Here is a 19,875-nt window from a genome sequence, read left to right on the forward strand (position 1 = left end):
AACTTGACGGGCGCCCCAAAAACGTCTTCGCACGAGCAAGATAATCGTGTGAAATTTAAAATAGGAAGGAATCTATTCCGAATCGGGTGCCCGGGAGCTGGATTACTTATCCCAATCTCTACCCGGTCCAGCCAGGTTTAGAATTCTCAGACCCGGATCGGAGCCCCGCCGGGCGGTTTTAGGAGAGGGAATCGCCACGAAATTGGAGGGAACAAATATACACCAGGATAAAAACCTTGGCCGGGAATTAGTTTATTCCCGAAAGAAATAAAACCGGTGGCCGACGGAGAGGCGGCATTAAATAGAAGGAAAGCATTAGAGAGGGGGGGAGAGAGAGAGGGGAAGAGAGAGCGAGATGGGGTTGTTGGGGGCGATCGTGGAACACCCGGAGGATTTGTACGCGTTGGTGAAGCTGAAGATGGCGTCGGATCGGATCAAGAAACAGATCCCGGCGGAGCCGCACTGGGGCTTCTCCTACACCATGCTCCAGAAGGTCTCTCGGAGCTTCGCCCTCGTCATCCAGCAGCTCGGCCCCGAGCTCCGAAATGCGGTAACCTCTCTCTCTCTCTCTCTCCATCTCTTCTTTCTCCCCGCTAATTTCTTGGATTTCTTGTTGGTTTTCGTGTTTATGCTGGTTATAATGTTGGATTGGTATGCAATCTTGTTCCCTTATGTGATGTTGGCATCGGATGACGCCGTAACATTCAAAATATTCGATTTTCTTTATTTTGGTGATGATTTTTTTTGGGGGTTGTTCTTGGAATTAATTTGGTTTTTGGGAATGATTTTTGTGAGGTTTAATGTGGTAAGAAAGGTTAATTTATTATGATGATAATGTGATCTTCTTGTTTATTTTCTTATCTCTATTTTGGAAATATAAAAAGATCCATAGTGGGGTGGTGGTAAGACCCATAGTAGTGTTTATGCCAAAAAAAAACCCTTCCATTTTTTTTAAAAAAATCTCTACTCACTTCTTGTATAATTACTTTTCACTTATATGCAATTTTCTTGCTCTTCCATCAAACAGAAGGTGGGATTGCTAATACATCATTTTATAAATGACTTGATACGAAAACTAACTTTGGCATCTATAAAGTTGATGTTTCTTTTAAAGTGATGATATACATTCTTTTATTATGTTGCTTCAATATCTCTCATCATTTCCGATGAGTTAGCCATAGAAAGACTTGTAACCGTATTTTAGCTCTTTTTGTTTGTGCAGGTTTGCATTTTCTATCTGGTCCTCAGAGCCCTTGATACTGTTGGTCTGTTTCCATCATCTTGAATCTTACAGTTTTTTGGTTGAGTCTATTTTCTCAAATCAAGCATTAATCACAATTCATTTTTGGTCCTCGCATCTTTTAGATCATCGCAACAGGTTACTTATCTTGAAATGTTTCTTTGGGATATGTACCTGATGTAATAGATACTAATTTCTTCTCATAACATCACAAGATGAAGCACAAAACAAGCATGCCAGTGAAAAGCATGCATCTATATCTTTTGATGTCATTACTTGGTTATTAAGAATGTAATATAACATTTCAATTGATCATTCATTTGCCAGTTGATCCAATGAACTGAGCCTGTGCTTTCCAATTTTGCATTTAGATTGAGAACTTGAAGCCTTGCTTTGAAGGTAATATAATTTTTTGTTTAGATTAAGATAAAATTGATTAGGGGCTCAATTTTGTGGTTGATTTTGCAAATCCAGGCACTAGATCTTAGCTCCCACGTAGCTATTTGAAGAATATTGTTGATAATTATAGTGAAAAACTGGATTAGCAAATCAAGCAACCCCTGCTCGAATTTGATGAGTGTAAGAACTGAAGGCACATTAGGAGCACATAATTGGGCAATCCCCATAATGTAATGTTGTACAATTACATCAATACCTGCCGAGCACTTAATTGGGCAAACCTCATAACTAATTTTGTACAATTACATCAATACCTGCTTTGTTTCCAAGTGTTGTAGATTTGCCATTCAATTTTATGGAAGGATGACCTTAACATCACACAGATATCATTTTAGACTCAAAATTGAACACTTGTTTAAGATGAAATCAGAAGAAGCCTAACGACACTCAGATCTTAAAAAAACCAAGATATGCAGTTATGCAGGAAGCTGATGTAAACACAGACATACATGCAGTCAAAAATAAAGGGAGAAGCAAAGGAAATTTTTCAACCTGATAGTGTAGAAAGAAGAGAAAAACGAGAAGAACCAGAGAAAGAGAAAGAGAAGATAAACATGCCAAAGGACCATAATACCCCACATTTAGGAGCTAATCATTCCAAAATAATTAACAATCTCATAAACTAAAGGCTCAATAACACTTAAAATTCAGAAGGAAAGTCAACTTCTGTAAAAAAAAGTAGGATTTACAAGTCAAACGAAAGTTTGTTACTTGGCAAACATTGAAAAATTTCAGGAAATAAGCCATGAAAATATAGTAAACTGAGTGTGTAAAGGAAATGTAAATAATCAAGAAAAAAGGTTCATTGCAAGTTATTACCCTCCTTAGTTTCTCAAAAAAGGGGAAAAAATTCATAATTTGAAGACACAATAAAATCAAGGTTAATATTGTTGGCGGAGGCCGGTGTGGGCCAAGTCAGCAATGCTCGCCCACAGCGGAGGCCGGTGTGGGCCAAGTTAGCAATGCTCGCCCACAGCGGAGGCCGGTGTGGGCCAAGTCAGCAATGCTTGCCCGCAGCGGAGGCCAGGGGGGTGCTTGGGATGGTCAGTTTAAAGACCATATTAAGCCTTCACTATCACCTGTGGGTTTTAGTGAGATGGCAGCGCCTACGGTCCTAACAGTGGTATCAGAGCCAGCGGCACAGGTTTGATTCCCAGGATAAGCGATTAAAAAAAAAAAAAAAACTCTCTTGCTGGGGGTGGGGGATTGTTGGCGGAGGCCGGTATGGGCCAAGTCAGCAGGGCTCGCTTGCTGGGGGGGTTGTTGGCGGAGGCCGGTGTGGGCCAAGTCAGCAATGCTCGCTCACGGCGGAGGCTGGTGTGGGCCAAGTCGTAATCAAACGCCGGGGGGGCGCTTGGGATAGTCGGTTTAAAGACCATGGTTAAGCTTTCACTATCACCTGCGGGTTTTAGTGAGATGGCAACGCCTACGGTCCTAACAAATACATGGGCAAGAAGCATATCTGAGCACATAAAGTTGGTGATGCGTGCATATAAGAAAGCTGATATGCTGTGGATTTGAAGGCTGTCTATGGCAAGATACGAGCTTGAAAATGAGGGAATGATCAGAGCCATTATCAATGTTGGTCCATTGGTCGACAACATGTTTGGCTATGAATTTGCTTTCTTATGTGAAATGGAATATTTTTCCTTTGGCTCCAAATTGGTATCATAGTATTAATATAATTGGTTTTAAACCATGTTATTAAATCTGGTGTTTACAAAGCATCTCACGATCATTACATGTTTCAGCTTGCTATGTTTCCTGAAGAAATTTATGAAGAGTGAGCTTCTTATCTAATTCCACTATTCCTAACTTAATGGCAGAGGATGATACTAGCATACCTTCTGACATCAAAGTGCCAATTCTGGAGTCTTTCCATCATCACATATATGAACGCGACTGGCATTTCTCATGTAAGGGATGTAATCCTTTAAATGCAATTTTCTCCTTTTTCTCATGAATTTATTTGATATCTATTTTACCTTTTTTTAAGCACAGTATCTGTGATTTTCCTTGTATTAGAAACCATTTTATTTTTTTAGATCTCAGATTCAAGTGCCTAGACAATGAAGAACCTTCTTTTGATAAGATTTTAGTTTACTTTCTGGTTTTCTCCTTTTGTTCTTGAATGCTGGATCCTTGCTTAGATATAGTCATTTTCTGGTTTAAGGATTTGTGTCTATGATCATAAGTGATGATTGAAGTCTTCACTGTCTTAATTCTTAAATATATGGCATTGATGTCTCCAATGTATATCTTGAAAGTCTTGCTAATTGTAATTTTTTTTTTCCCTAGGTGGAGCAAAGGACTACAAAGTTCTGATGGATAAATTTCATTATGTTTCAACTGCTTTCTTAGAGCTTGGTGCAAGGTCTTTTCTTTTTCAGAGACTTGTTTTATGCAACTACTTTCCAAAAGCCGCAGACTGTCATTGATACTAGTCTGTTCCATTACATGGATATATTACTATTTTACTACCCTTTCAGTTTTGGAATTGAATTTGTTGGATGTAAGGTATAAACAACCAGAATTTGGTTCCTTCCACTGGTAGAGCAACAATACAAATACCTGCCTTTCATGATCACTTTTAAGAATGAAAACACACAATTGTTTAAGTACCGAAAGTACAGCTGTGCATCTTTTTTCTTTATTTTAATTAGTAATGTAAAGATGAAGTTATTAGGTCAAGGATAGAATGGAAAGTACATAATCTCCATGAGAGTGAAAGTAGGGGAATTCTCCTTATATAAAACAACTGTTTTCCCACCCAACCCCCACAAAATGACACATAGAGAGACTAACCAAAAAATAAGGAAACGAGTTGCGTATGTTTCTTATCCACTGCAATAAGTTTGCGCACAAGAGGGCAGTGCTATGTACAAGGAGTAGAGGCTAATGGTGTTGCATCTGTACCCATTTCTTGTATATACTGCATATTGAGTTTTGTTTTTCCTTGCAAATGCATTAATTTCTTCCAGCTAAACACCTCACCCAGTGGAATAGGAACTTATGCACACAAATATATACCATGCACTAGGGGCGGTGTACAGTTTTACTACTACTTTGGTAAAAAAGCACTAGCTATCCTGAAGAAATTAAGGGTTGACACTTGAAAGCAACATGAATCTGCAATGTTAGCTGTCCCTTCTTTCTTCTTAGAAAGGATGATGCTATTGAATATTGGAAGCCTAAAGCCCGTTATTTCCATGTCATCTGAAGCCCACCACAAAATCTTGCAATTATGGTGCAATAAAGATATTTCAATATTCTTGTGTGCAAGTAATGGTTTCTGTCATCTGCTTAAAGATATAAGAGAAGGATATCCAAGTACGAAGTTTCAACTGATTATTTCTCATTTTATCTTGAGGGGCAATGTGATTCCAATATAATCAGTAATGCCATGTCCCTAGATGCTTTCTTCCAAACAAAGATTTTAGTCCTGTCCCTAGTGCCCGTACTTGTCAGGCATCGGGTCAGTATGGTTTCAAAAATGCTTATGTTGAGACATGATATACTCTTTCGTCTCGGCAACATACCAGAGTTTTTTTTTCCATTTGCTGTTTTTTTTGTTTGTTTGATGCTTGTTAATGTTCTTGAGGTTGTTTTTAGTGCTTGGTTGGGACCACATGAAGCTTTTTGAGCCCATTATTAGGTTTATGGTACTGGTGTTGATTTTAGCACCCATTGGGAATTGTTCTCTTTTTTTTTAGCTTTTTTTTAATTTGGTGCTTTAGTTATAGCTAAGGTACTTTAGAAGGACATATTCATAAGTTTATTTTGGCATTCTCGGATCTTGACCATGTCCTGACTGGTCTCAGGGCAAATCAGCTGGTAATGGATCCATCCCAGCTGCTCCAATCCAGAATGCCCAGTATGGACCAGTATCAATTGGGGCCCAAATTCTTGCTTCCAAATGTTGCAATTAAGGCTATGGATCTGCATATATTGAATTTCTCGATCAACTAAAGAAGCACTTATGTACTTGTTGTCTATATGTAAATATGAGTTAATCATCAGCTTATGTATCTCCATATTAGTCTCCAATGCTCGTCACTGTTTTGTCAGGTTTTGGGATAGTGAATTGGGTCATATATAATCCCTTTTTTTTGTATATGTACCCCCCACTATTTGATCCTCTCCCTCTCTTTCTCCAAAGAGAGAAACAAGTAGGGGTTATGTCAACTAACAGGTGATGTATTTAACAAGTTACATAAATACAATGCAAATTGTATTATCAGTTAATAGGATCATGTCCTTCCATTAAATATTCTGCGGGTTAGGGCCATACATGCATTGCACATCTGACTTTAGCAACTGATGTATTTTCTTCTTGTCATTGTGTCCTCTGATGCAATGCATCACTCAATTATGCCAATGCAGTATGAAGTATTTTATGGCACTTCATGGGCAATATTACGGATTATCTCACAGGTTCTGCTAAATTACTTCAGAAGACTTTCAGGGTATTTAAACTTCTTTTCAACATCCAAAGATGTCAATGTATAATTAATAGAAGGTTGACTGTATCAGCAAAGGGAATGATGATCTTGGATTTTTGGAGTTTCTCACTCTCCACTGTGATCGATAACTCGGTTCAAAATCTCATGTTTCTGTTCTTACATTTACAGCATAAAGCAAATTCGGATGTCAAAAATTGATCATGCAAATAGTTGAATCTGCTTTATTTTTTTCAAAATCATTATGAATGTGCCCAATTAAGTCTATTTTACAGTTTCAAAATCATTAGAAATGTGCAATGTATTTTATCTTAATCATGAGTTTTACCTCACCATACCTTTGCTACTTCCAGAAAATTCTTGTCATGATTATTGTTACAATCTGCGGAATCATATGAAGTTTTTGATAGCATCATGAACGCCATATTTACCCTAAGAAGGCAAATAAAAACTCCATTGTTTTGTTTGCAAACCTGTGTAAATTTTTTCATAAATATATGTATTCATTTTTCTTAAAATGCCCTGGAATTTTCTATACATTGTATCCTTTGGCATGAAACACTTGAAAAAAATATATGTATATTTCTTTTGGTTGGTTTGATATGGAAGTAGTCTCACAGAAAACTAGGCTACCATGTTAAGTTGATCCTAGAAATTTGAATAGATCTAAATTTATTTCATAACTTTAATGTTTTAAAATAAATCAGCGGAGTTTAAATAGCTGTAGAGGTCAACGCAATGTTTATTATCATATTCTAATTATGCAATGCTTTCAAAATAAAATATGTTATCTTTTTTACCTGAGGCTTGTCAAATCTTTCTTTTGTTCTCTTAAAAAACTAATTGCCAATATGTGTTATATAAATTACAAATAATGTAATATTTACCTGGATATTGGCCATATTTGCTGTCTGAGTGTAGAAAATCCCAACTGGATGGACTCTTCGGTCAGGCATATGCCGACATGTTTGGATCCATTCCCAAATTTGTTGGGCTCATATGGTCTTTCTTCAGAATTGTGAAATTAAAACTATCACTAGATCAAGGGATTTCAGTAGAAAGAATAAATGGACTGTAAGGATAACGCTCCAGGTTGCAGCAATGGGGAGGTCCATCTGACATCATCATTAAAGATGTCCTATTAGGTTCTTGAAGAATGTTTTGCTTCAAAAAAAAATTGGCAGATTATGTGTTGTCTCCATGTTAGGAGCCTAACCTTGAAGCTTCAGATGGAAACCTCAATCAGATCTTCAACTAAAATCAATTTTTTGTGGGTCTTGTCCTCTTTCTATGCCAAACTCATTGATGAAAAATCAGGTAGTGTAGTGACATAGCATGCTTTAATGGAAGTTATACTCTCATGAAATGTTTGCATTAATTTGCATGTGAAAAGGTGTTCTTAAAATGCCATTGCTTGGGCACTAGTTTTTTCTTTCATAATCGTAGTGTCATGCAGTCTCTATCTCAAATCTGGAAAGTGACATGAATGCTTGGTTCGGTGCCTTCTTTTTTTCTTTCTTTTTGTATGCGGGAGTGCTGCTTGTATATCTTTTACACAATCCCATGATCTTATATTTATTGTTACATTTTCAGGTTTTGTTTCCTTTGTATGCTATGTTAATATTATCTCTAATTAATTTCTCATGTCATGCAATGAAAAAGGTATCGTTCAAAATCATCATGAGTGCCTTGGCAAATTTGTCAGTCAAAAAGCTGCATGTTTGAGTTAGTTTTAAGTTTACGATTAGAATGTGGGTTTTCAAGGCATCAAGGGGGTAGGAGTGCCAGTTATTATCAATCGATACCAGGCAAATTTCTACCATACAATGGGACTACTTCGTATGCCCCTCGGTGCTATATGTAGTTGGTCTCACTTTTGCTGTGCTGGTGCCAACTATCATATTATGTTTGTATGATACATTACTGACATTGTACCATACTACCAACCTGGTACGGGTACGGTTACTAGTACACTTCAACTCTTGCATGCCACAGTCCTCAATGGCTTCCTTGTTACAGATTAGGATTCCATTCAATCAATCCTAGATATTTCTTTGGTAAATGGACTTCGTTATCTGTATTCAATAGTCCTTTCACATAACAGCTGTCCTCATGATCTTCTCAGTACGTCCTTTAATATGCTTTTTGACAAAGAACTTTAAGCTTTAGTGTCTAATAAGAATTTCCCTCACCATGGATTATTTGGACAGTAAACCTTAGCATCCAATATTTCTTTCAACACCTGGTGCCTCCTTCAGTAGACTTTGTTTTGGACTAACTAAAATTAGTGTTGCTTCTGTGGCATTTCAGTTATCAGGAGGCAATTGAAGATATTACCAAGAGAATGGGTGCAGGAATGGCAAAGTTTATATGCAAGGAGGTCCGTAATTTCAATGCTACTTTATAGCCAAACATACATGAACTCACACAATATACAGAATTAAGGAGCACACCTGGATTGGTTTTATATTTGTATGTTCTTTAGAGACCATTTGGCCATGTAAGACTCATGATTGTTAGATAGTCCATGTAAGACTCATCATTGTTAGATAGTCCATGTAAGACTCATCATTGTTAGATAGTTTCTTGGATATTGCGCTGTCAAACAAAATGCAATCTCTAAGACAATGCATGCTTTTGAATGTGTTCTTGTTTTAGCCAATAGAACAAATATAAAATGTTTCTGTCATTAAGCTGGGTACAGTGCTGCCAAATGATAGATCCAAGGCTATATATGAAGGTGTGATATGTGAATCTTTGCTTGAACACCTATTTCCAATAAACTTTCTTGGGAATGTCATAATCTAGCAGCTAATTGTTACTGAAATAATAATAAAAAAAGAGTCTACGCTTTTGAACTCCCCTGTCATGCATCTTCAGTAAGCTTGTAATTCATTCTATAGTATGGCATTTTAGCTTAGAATTTATGGTCATTTATTTTGTATTTCTGTCCTTTTCATTGATAGGCCAGTGGCTTCTTAAAATGTTTGATTTACTCAGTGTATTAAATTGCATGGTTTTACTATAACTGAGTGATGGTTTACAAAAGTTGTTTCCTCATAAACATGGAGAACTCATGTTACTTTACTAATGCTAGCCTGCAAAAAGAAAAGAAATTGAAGTTACTGTTCTTTTCTAAACAGAAACAAAAGGCTGTGAGTTTACATTGGTCTCATTCCCATTGCATATAGAAACAGGATTAGCTATTTAATTCCTTCCTCAAGGTGTCAGTTCATATTTTCAATACCCACATTGTCCTTTAAAGGGAAAATTTTTGCAAATGATGTATAATCTACTTCATTTCTGGCCTGAGGACAATCTTTTACTTCATTTGTCGTGATGGTTATGTTGTGTGTATGGTTGATTGTTTCTTTTTAGATTAATAGGAATACCAAATAGTGAAAACTTATTCTTTACAAAACTTATGAGATATAAGAATATTTGTACTGAAACTTATTTCATACTATGCTATTATAGTATTACATTAAAGTTTAGACCAATTTTCTTTTCCTTGTATGCAGGTAGAAACAATCAACGATTATGATGAGTACTGTCATTATGTAGCAGGACTAGTTGGATTAGGACTGTCTAAGCTCTTTCATGCGTCTGGGTTGGAAGAACTAGCTCCAGATTCCCTTTCCAATTCAATGGGCTTATTTCTTCAGGTACTGTAAGTCAATTGGTAATGTTTTAATTGCTTCACGGTGCCATTTATCTACTGGCTGTTCACTAATTAATAACTCCATATTTTCCTTCTTTTGACAAGCAGAAAACAAATATAATCCGAGATTATTTGGAAGATATAAATGAGATACCAAAATCACGCATGTTCTGGCCTCGGGAAATTTGGAGTAAATATGCCAGTAAACTTGAGGTTTATGCATTGTACTTTTATAATTTCTTATTCATCATTTGACCTTTTCTTTTTGTTATATAGTTTAATTTCTAGAACCATTACTTTGATGGTTAACCAGTGTTTTATATTATATTCTTCCTTTTTCTACCTGCTTTATCTGAGCGTGCAAGCTTCTTTTCTTTTTCATTTGTGTCCCTCTGTCTTTATCATCAAGATCAAAAACAAGTACAGTGGGCTAACCTAATTTTTCTCTCACGAAATTCAGGTTTTTGTTGGTTTCATATTCCAGGGGCTAATTCCTTGTTTCCATTGACGTTATGCAATACAGGATTTGAAATATGAGGAGAATTCCACAAAAGCTGTGCAATGCTTAAATGACATGGTAACCAATGCTTTAATGCATGCTGAAGATTGCCTTCAGTACTTGTTTGCTTTGAAGGATCTTGCCATCTTTCAATTTTGTGCTATTCCACAGGTACATTGAAAAATGTTTGCTTTAACTGGAAGTAGAATAGTTGTCGGATATCATGGCTAAGAAGTAATGTTACTAGAGTTGCCCAAAAAATGATATTTTACGGTACATGTTCCCCTTTGGTATTTTTCTTATGTTATCTTTTCTTTAATGTTTGTGCTCTCTCTCTGTATCTCTATCTCTTTCTGTGTCTGTCTGTCTGAAGAGTAGGTGATTTGTGGCAATTCAGGTGATTTTCCATAGCCTGCAACTTCATTGCCTTCTCAATCCCGAGCATGAATTTCCCCCATCCCTTTCACCTTTTAGCAAACTCTAATGTTGACCATTTCACACCCTCTATTATTGCTTTGGAAAATGTCAGGCTTATTTGGTTTAAGAGTAACTAGAAGCATAGGGGAAACAATAACTCTCCACATACCCCATTTCCATTTCTCTCTTTCTCCTAATCAAATAATCCCTTGTCTGCAAGCTGCAGATGCTCATGTTAGACATGCAACATGATGCCACGAACTTTATGCATCATTCAGTTACTTCTAGCATAAACTATAATTGGCAGTACTAGCATGGCAACTTCATGTAGAATTGGAAATAGCAAGAAGATCACTGTTGGTAGAGAATAAAATCCTACAATATCAGTTGACTGCAAAAAAATGTTTCGCTGTTGTCCAAAATTGAATTATTTTTTAGGTTGTAGGAGGATGAGGGAATAGCCAAATTGTACTAACAAGATAGTTTGAAATGTTCCAGAATAGTTATGAAGTGGGCAATGCCCCAGTTGTAACCTCCTTTCCTTGTGTAGTTTACCACGGTGGTCCCTATTCCCTTTCTCTCGCTCTCTACCTCAAAAGAAAAAATGAAAGAAAAAGAAATGCTCCAGAATGGTTATAATTTATTTGCTTTTTTTTGGGAAAAATAGTTTCTTTCTCTTAATAAATCATTTACTATTCTTCTTCCCACCATATTTTCTAGTGAAGCAAAAAAAGACTAATCTTGATGTCTTTATAGTAACTCCTTACATTTAAGTGTAAATAGGTACGTTTGAACAAGAAAAGGAAAAATTATATAGAGAAACTCATGTGCTCAGCAAGAAAATAATTTTTAAAGCTCGTTGCCATAGCAAAGCTAAACCCTAGCCAGTTACAATTAATCAACATGAATTCTTTGTATCTCAGTTTAGTTCTTGACTTTTAGTGATGCATGTTAAAAAAATGTGTTACAAAACATGTTTCTCTTTCCTTTTCTTTTTCCTACAAGAAAATATTCAGGCTTGAAATTGTAGGATATTAATGACAATTGTTAACCTCTCAACACAGTGAATACATGATTGAAATTCTGAAATAACTGTCATTCACATCTCAAAATCCTAATTTTACTGTAGTTATAATAGCAAATGGGGTAAAACTACAAAAGAATTTAAAGTTTACTCAAAACTTGCAAACTGTCACTAGTGACTTAGCAAAGTCCTTGTTAAAAGGGACTCTCAACATTGTATAATCACAATTAAACAGTTAAATCCAAAGTAAAATGAAAAGTCCAAACTCCAGAATAACTTTCTGCCACTCTTTAGTGCATGCTTTTAGGGAAATTCTGCTAGACTTGAAGCATCTTGGATCTTGCAGCATGGCAAAGCATGTCATTAATTATTTTTTGGTAGAAGTGTGTCATTAGTTATATGATGACATAGTCATCATATCAAAACTCAATTCTAGTGTTATTGTCTTCAAACCATAGTTTACATTAGGGAGTCATCGTTCTATTTTTGTCAATTTCTTTGTTTTGGTGTTTCTCATACCTGTCCATGACCCATTCTATGTACGGCAAACACCACCTATAGTTAAAAATGCAGAGAGAAAAAATATGTACAATCTCTACCTAATATAAGCAAGCATTGATAGCTAATTGTTTGCTAAATATTACAATATCAAAATTAAAATGCTTGGCATCATGGCATATTCACATGTATGAATTTGTAACTTTTAATTATGAAATCTATAAAACCTTCATACCCACAGTGTATTAGCTTTTTGGTGTTTATACTAAAATTCTTATTAGATAAAACTTTTTTATTAAAATGTTTTGCTTTCTTTTTAAGCAAAATGTCAACAGGTCAGCTTTTATTGGCTTTAGATGGTTTAAAGATATAGTCATGAAACTGTCAAGTTCATATACCATATGCTGTACTAGGACATAAAACAAAAAAAAAGGTACCATCTACCATGGCGTGTGCATGTACCTGCATGTTGACATTTTTATTGGCTTGGATGGTTTGAAGATGCAGTTGCAAAACTCTCAAGTGCATATACCATATGCTGTACTAGGACATAAACAAAAAAAGTACCTTGTACCATTGCATGTGCATGTACCTGCATGTTGACATTTTTGTATCAGCATCATGGGGGCCTATACTTTTTGCATACATGGTCATTCAGTGTTGAGTAGTATGCATTTGAATATTGGATCGGCTTTGGTCATGCCATGACATATTTTTTATAAGTTAATAAAATAATCTTAGAAGAAAAGTCTATGCAAGGATGATGGTTATATGGTTATAAAAGTAACCTTCATCAAGTGCAAAAGAAAGTGGTGTGTTGGCTCTTATTAGGCTGTATTAAACAGTAGAAGCAATGTTGTCCCACTGGCCTGTATTACTTGGCACATGTGACAATGCATCTTATTTGACTGGAGTCTGATATGCCCTTATTGTTTTCTTCTGGCTTGATATCTAACACGTTTGCTGTTAAACTTTGATGTCAGCGGTTCATGGCAAGAAGTGCAAGCTCATCTTTTGTTATTTGCTAAGACAAGTGTTATAATAATCATTACTTAAAACTCAGCATATGTTATTTGTATCCTCACTGACTTTTTGCTAATGTTTTTCTGTCCTGTGAATGTAATAAATGAAATTTTGATGGAACTTTTATTGCCCTTCTCAATGTTCCATTTTTCCTTGCTACTTTTAGCTCTGCTTTTTATTTCTCATAGTTCCACTCTAGAAACTCTGTTGTCTAGTTTGAACATTTATATCTATTTCCAAAGTGCATGTTAGTTGACATTTGCGAGTTGCATCAGATCATGGCAATTGGAACCCTTGCTCTATGCTATAATAATGTGGAGGTTTTTAGAGGAGTTGTGAAGATGCGACGTGGTAAGAAAATTGTGGACCTTTTTTTTACTATTGATTTCTTCATGTTTATTTGTTTTGAGCTTGATGATATCATTTTCATTTTCATGTTGGTTTCTTGCTTTTTTTTTCTTTTTTGTTAATTGGTATTTCTCTAGTCATTTCAGTTTACCACCAGGAGTTCATTGTTTTCTTTCTATAATTTAGATTGTTCAAATAGAAGATACGAAATAATGGAAATTATCAATTGTAGGGATGATTTCTTGCCTCCATTCCCGCATGACTCCTTTGAATGGGATTTACCTTCCCGCTTCACCATGTATTCACATCAAGGTATGCCAGACCAGTGTTGTGGCTCGCATTGGCCAACGATCGGTTTAGTATAGTACGGGTCCGTATCGTATCGTGTCGAGGTGTGTATCGAAATAGGAAGAGGGAGAGGGAGGGAGGGAGAGAGAGAGGAGGGGCTTATCTTGCTGGTGGACGGGATGTCGTTGGATGCATCTGGATCAGAGGAATGGGCTTCTAGGGAAGGTCGGAGGAGAAAGGCCGGAGGAGGCTAGAGAAGGAGAGAGAGGGCTTCGAGCTTCAGATCCAGCCTTCGAACAAACCTTGAGAGAGAGAGGACTCACCTAGAGCGAGGAGTGTCCGGAGGAGGAGGCTTCAAACGCATCACCTAGAGTGAGGAGTGGTGAGGAGGCTTCAAACGCATCGGGAGGGGAGAGATGAGGGCATAGGGGCGGTAGGATTTATGTATTGAATCGGTGGGCTAAACCATGCTGGGAATTGACCGGTCTAGTTCAGTATGCTTTGAATCGGCCGGTTCAGCATGGTTTGCTAGACCTAATTCATATTACCTTGATGTTCTGAAATCTTTTTCATAAATTCAATGTTGTTGATAATATGAATCTTTTCCATCTCAAGTTTAATTAGCCAGAAGTATTTCTATGATAGATATGTGGCAAGTTTGATATTAATTAACATGATGTCATCATTGTAAGACTTCATTTTCTTCAAATTTTTTCTCTCCCAAGTTATCATATTATATAAATATTCAACCTTGAGTAATATCGAGGTTTAAATGAGCTAATTTTCTAATTTTTAGGCTGCAAACGACCATACTCTTCCTAAACAGCCTTGAGCTTGGCTCAATAAGTGGTTCAATTTGAGCTTGTACTTTCAGAAAACAATCCAATAGCAAGCTGTGTTGTAAGGATCAGATAATAATAAGTTGAGCACGGCCATTAATTTGCTTGCAATGAAAGTATAGTTTCAGGCTCAGTTTGAGAATTTATTCATGTGCTTGTCTTTAAGCTTAGCTTGAGCTCAACCTGAGCTTGAACACACCATTGATTTTATTACAAGCTCAAAGTTTCACTTGGCTTGGCACAGTTGTGCTCTACCACTTGTATGATCATACAAAATACCAGTACCTAGCACCAGTTCTCATAAAAATCCACATTATAGAGCACTCGGGTGAGATTAATATAAAGACATTTTATACAATGGGAAGCTCTTCTGTTGTATTCCTTCTATAGATAGATTTCTTCAACCAATGGGTCTTCCAGGTTTTAAAATAAGCCCTACATTATTTACCTGAACTGAAGAGCCAATTTGGTTACATGTATAGGGATGCTTGTCTCTAAAAAGAAAGAAAGAAAGAAAGAATATTGAAGTGCTTAACATGTAGGAGTTGGAATGAGTTTTTGGAAAAAATCTGAATTGAGTGCACGACCCTAGGTAGAAGTTTTTGGCCAAGATTTTAAAATCAATTTACCAAGGGCTAACATGGATTTAAGAAATTTAGTAAAAAGTTTCAGAGCTTGCTGAATCATATTTGATCCACGGCCTACCGGCCCTACCCCATACAAGTAAGCTAGTGTTACCAGTCGCTAGGGATGTTGACAGACTGACATGCAAAACTACCATTATATTGTTCGGGCTGGATTATTGGGCTGGGTCTATTCAAATTTTGAAATGCTCAAATCAGAGCTGGCCTATTGGCATCCCTAACAGTCGGCAGTTAAGCCTTCGTTGTTCAGGCCTAAACTTTATATGGTGTAGTTTACCATAGCATGCTGAGTTTTAGCATGCATTGGCACAAAAGGATATGAGACATTGCTTGCAAATAAGAAGAAACTATGCTTTATATATATATAGAGAGAGAGAGAGGAAGGTTTTTTAGTTTCTCCTTGAAACATCTTTAATTTCTTTAACTGGCAAATGAAACAGCTTGTGAATATTTATTAGACTAACCTGTTGACCTAATTGAGCAAGTTGTAGCTAGTTTACATAACTGGAATGGCTAAGATAAACAGTATTTAAATAATTCTTACCGACAACTCACCATCAAACAGGTATTGTTGTTTTTTGTTCTTTATTCGTTTTACAACAGTTAGATAATTGCTTCAAAATCTATGCTCTTTTGATGTAGATGTGGATTTTTGCACTATTAATCAGGTGCATCTTTGTCTTGTTAATGATTTTTTCCAAGATATTCTTTTCACCTTTGGAGGATGAACTTGGGAATAAAGTATGCTAAAAAATATAGTTAATAAAGTGTTGGGTGTGCTTGACTTGAAGCCCACCTTTGTATTATTGACTGATTGTTCTGAGAGTAGTTCAGGTTCATGAAAAACCCCAATATTTTGTGAAAAGAAATGGACGAGACATTAACATTTACCCACCTTGCTTTCCTACAGAACAAAGAACATTAATTGTTACATCCATTTTATATGGCAGGGGCACATTTACTATTATAATATCTAACGATTATTCATTGACACTATGATTTTGTTGATCGATTTATTTTTAGAATTCAAGGTTTATCATGGTCCATGGTGATTTGTGTATTTTTTATGGAACCCCAGATCAGTATCTTGAAGCATTTTATGTCATGAAAGTAAAATATATTTATGTACTATTTAGTGATGGATAGTACCTTTTGACTGTGCTTTCCAGGACTTACTGCTAGGGTTATTGACCAAACAAGATCAATGTCAGATGTCTATGGTGCTTTCTTTGAATTTTCATCTTTGCTCAAGTCCAAGGTACTGTTCTGTCTATTTAGATTTTCTTAATATACTGTTTGGAAAGGTTTAAGATATTTTTCATGATATTGTCTATCCACTCGATCACACATCTGTCTTTATGTAGCAGATACTTGTTGTTTTGTAGTTTTGTTATGAAATAGGACAATTATCTGTGCATCTTATCTCATGCAAATGCATAGTCAATTATCATCCCAGATGGTGAGCCAAAACCTCTTAACTCTTAAATCATGCTAGATATGTACTTGACCTAATATCACTCATCTACAAATACCCCTTAAGCAAAACCAAGTAGAAAAGCCGGCGGGGGGAAGTAGGGGAGGGAGGGGGTGGATTTTGGAGAGCAGGCTACCAAAGATAGAGAGTTGGCCTCTCCTGAGGGGCTAGCTCTCAAGGATTGAAGTATCACGTGTTGGTGGCGTGTCGCCATGTTGTGCCATGCCATGCTCATGCTTAAATGCTTGACATCCAATAACACAACTGACCATGTATTAGCAAAGGGTATTGTGCCAGCAAAGCAATGGCATGGGTATGTGTCATGTTGTATCTTGCCATGCTGATCAACAATTAAATGTGTGCTAGCCTTTAAATTACTCGCCCCATTGTGGCAAGGGCCTAGTGCTCTTGAGACTTAGTAAGGCCACACCAATGACCAATGTTCTATCACACTCCATAGGGGTAATATAGCGGTTCCAAGATTGTGTACAATCACGTATCCTGTCTAAGTGGATATGAACCTCCAACTTCCAAAATAAGCCGATCCAATTTATAAGCTCATGAGATCATGTGAGTTAAGATGGGATTCCAATTTATGCATTGTTGGATGCATGATTACTTAACAGTTAACACTTAATTAATCGCATGTCATGTAGATCCAAGCAAGGTCTGGTGTGCCTGAATCAGGGCCCGGACCGGTTGTCCGGTAGCATCAGTCGATACACCCCTGTACCGTTCTGTGCCAGCCCTGTACCGACACAGTAGAGGAGATGGGGGAGAGGGCGAACGGAAGAGAGGAAAAGAGAGAGAGAAGGGGGAGAGGGAGGGAGAGAGGAGGGTGGCGGAGACCAGCGAGCCGCGCGGAGAAGGGCTCCCCTGTTGGGTCGCCCTTCTCTCTTCCTTCCTCTCCCTCTTCCTCTCTCCCCCACTTGCTCTCTCTCTCTCTCTCTTTTCCTCTCTTTTCTTCTCTTTCTCCTTCGTCGATGGGTTTCATTTTCGTTGTTGGAATTGTCCCGATCTGCCGCCAGTATGGCTCGGTACGCCCCGAACCGCCCGGTTCAGGACAGTTCCACCGACTATGGATCCAAGTTTGTAAATAGCTCGTGGAAGTTATATTATGGTGAACTCCCTAGCAATTGGATTATCATGAGATAAATCCCTCATGACAATGCACCTATGTGCATTTAGGTCGCGCTGCTAAAATAAGGTATTATTGGTTTTTGAGATAAATATAATTTCACTATTTGACTGATCATGTATATTCACCATTGCATTATAGGATTTGCCTAAAACATTGGACAAACACTTTCTCTAAGAAAATATATTATAGAATATAAATGATTCACAATTTGCAACTGTTTATCCTAAATAGTCTTATCAGTCCGGCTACCCAAACTAGCTATTTCTCATGTGTCCTTGGCAACAATCATCTGTAATCATTAGATCTCTAAAGGTAAATCCTTGACTTGTTTTGATGGTTATCAATTGTAGGACACATGAATTCCTTAGGTAAGGTAAATGTAGAGATTACAGTAATAAATACGGTGCTTGTGGATGAGTACATGAAGATATTAACGAGTAATCAACGAGTAATAAATAATAATTTTAAAATCTTGAGAGTTTATGGGGAAAGATTCAGGTTTTCTAATTTCTTTCTTATTGGCCCTATCAATACAGTGCTTGTGGATGAGTACATGAAGATATTAGATTATTATGTGACCTGGAGGGAAAGAGGGAAAAAAAGTCTAAGAGCTGATTCAAATGTAACAAATCTCACTATATATGAATTGCTCCCATACACCATATTGGGCTTTTGCAAGAAGACTATTTGTTTTGGGTGTAAATGTGTTTCATCTATACCAAGTACATGCGGCATGCATCCAATATAACCAACGAGTAATAATGATGTTCTGTTGGCTTCCCGTCTGTAGTCACAAACTCTTGTCAGCAATCATTCCAAAAGTTTTAAGTAGAGTTCTTTGTTTTTGAATGCATTACCCCTCAGATTTTTTTTTTTAAAAAAAAAAAGATATATTGCATAAATTACCATTTATCTCCATGGTTCTCACTCTTGGTTATTTTTTGTTGGATTTGGCTTAATACATTTTTCTACTCCTGCCAAACAAGTTCCAACTGTAATGATTGTTGTCCTAAGGATTCTATATGAAGTAAATTGTATCGTCAAAATATTGATGAGGCATGTAAAATGCGCATGCAGATCGATGATAATGATCCAAATGCCAGTCTTACTCGTCATCGTGTGGAAGCAATACAGAAGGCTTGCATATCCTCAGGATTGCTAAATAAAAGGTTTGTCATTATTATTCCCTTTGGTGCTGTGTTTTGTTTGTTGCAATAACGATTGCATGTGGGCTTCTTCAGGGGATATCACATGTATGAGAGCAGGCTGCAGTACAATTCAGTGCTGGTAAGTTCTTGCACCAGACACTTGTCCGATGTGCTATTGCTTCAAGTGTAAGATTGCATCTAATTTTCGGTCACAATGCTGCTGCAGGTGATCATGGTCCTCCTCTTAGTATCTGTCTTATTTGCCATTCTATCCGCTAAATGATTAATTCTTCCAGATGTTGGTAAGGGTCTTCGTTGCGAATTACCTTTTCATGTTTCAACCGATTCATATTTTTGTTCTTCAGGTCGCATGCAAGGATATTTTCTACTCTATCTGAAAAAGTTGATCACTTCATGCCTTACTGGCCTTGCAACTAATATTATTCAAATATAACTGCAGCCATATGATTTTGCATGCTGATGCGTGCAGGGTTGGCGCTTGGGGGTTCTCACGTTAGTATAGGTTTCTACTGCCATCTGGTTTTCATGTATTTCAGGAGAAAACAAATGTATGAATATGGACTTTGAATATCAAAGTACATGATGACGAACATGATGAACATCCCAATCCAAGTTTCGGTTTTTACATTGTCTGATGTCGACGTCAACGGCCTTCAATGCTTCCATTTTAGTAACTGAATATATTGGTGGG

General features: G+C 36.9%; 1 protein-coding gene across 3 annotated transcripts; it reads left to right on the forward strand.

Moving 5' to 3' along the window:
- LOC103712070 (squalene synthase 1-like) lies at positions 1-19,811 on the forward strand. 3 transcript variants are annotated; one of them, XM_008798456.6, is made up of 14 exons: positions 1-550; positions 1,223-1,265; positions 3,526-3,615; positions 3,998-4,073; positions 8,470-8,539; positions 9,681-9,824; positions 9,929-10,033; positions 10,344-10,490; positions 13,557-13,632; positions 16,570-16,658; positions 19,093-19,184; positions 19,257-19,302; positions 19,390-19,465; positions 19,654-19,811. In XM_008798456.6, exons 1-13 carry the CDS (start codon positions 356-358, stop codon positions 19,444-19,446), a joined length of 1,230 nt encoding a protein of 409 aa, XP_008796678.1. In that variant the 5' UTR covers positions 1-355; the 3' UTR covers positions 19,447-19,465; positions 19,654-19,811. The 3 variants fall into 3 exon arrangements, with proteins under 3 accessions (XP_008796678.1, XP_088559996.1, XP_008796679.1); XM_088703870.2 differs by having other exon boundaries at positions 148-550; positions 10,344-10,397; XM_008798457.6 differs by having other exon boundaries at positions 154-550; positions 19,624-19,811.
- The last annotated feature ends 64 nt before the right edge of the window (positions 19,812-19,875 follow it).

This window comes from Phoenix dactylifera, chromosome 9 (assembly GCF_051530095.1).
Source record: "Phoenix dactylifera cultivar Ajwa chromosome 9, Ajwa_hap1_PhDact_Kaust_v1.1, whole genome shotgun sequence".
NCBI lineage: Eukaryota > Viridiplantae > Streptophyta > Magnoliopsida > Arecales > Arecaceae > Phoenix > Phoenix dactylifera.

Bases quoted from the DNA above. Each gene is read 5' to 3' on its own strand.
- LOC103712070 (XM_008798456.6), top strand. From the start codon at position 356: ATGGGGTTGTTGGGGGCGATCGTGGAACACCCGGAGGATTTGTACGCG. The intron at 1,266-3,525 runs GTCTGTTTCCAT...ACTTAATGGCAG, and splicing joins CAGAGCCCTTGATACTGTTG to AGGATGATACTAGCATACCT. The intron at 10,034-10,343 runs GTTTATGCATTG...TATGCAATACAG, and splicing joins AATATGCCAGTAAACTTGAG to GATTTGAAATATGAGGAGAA.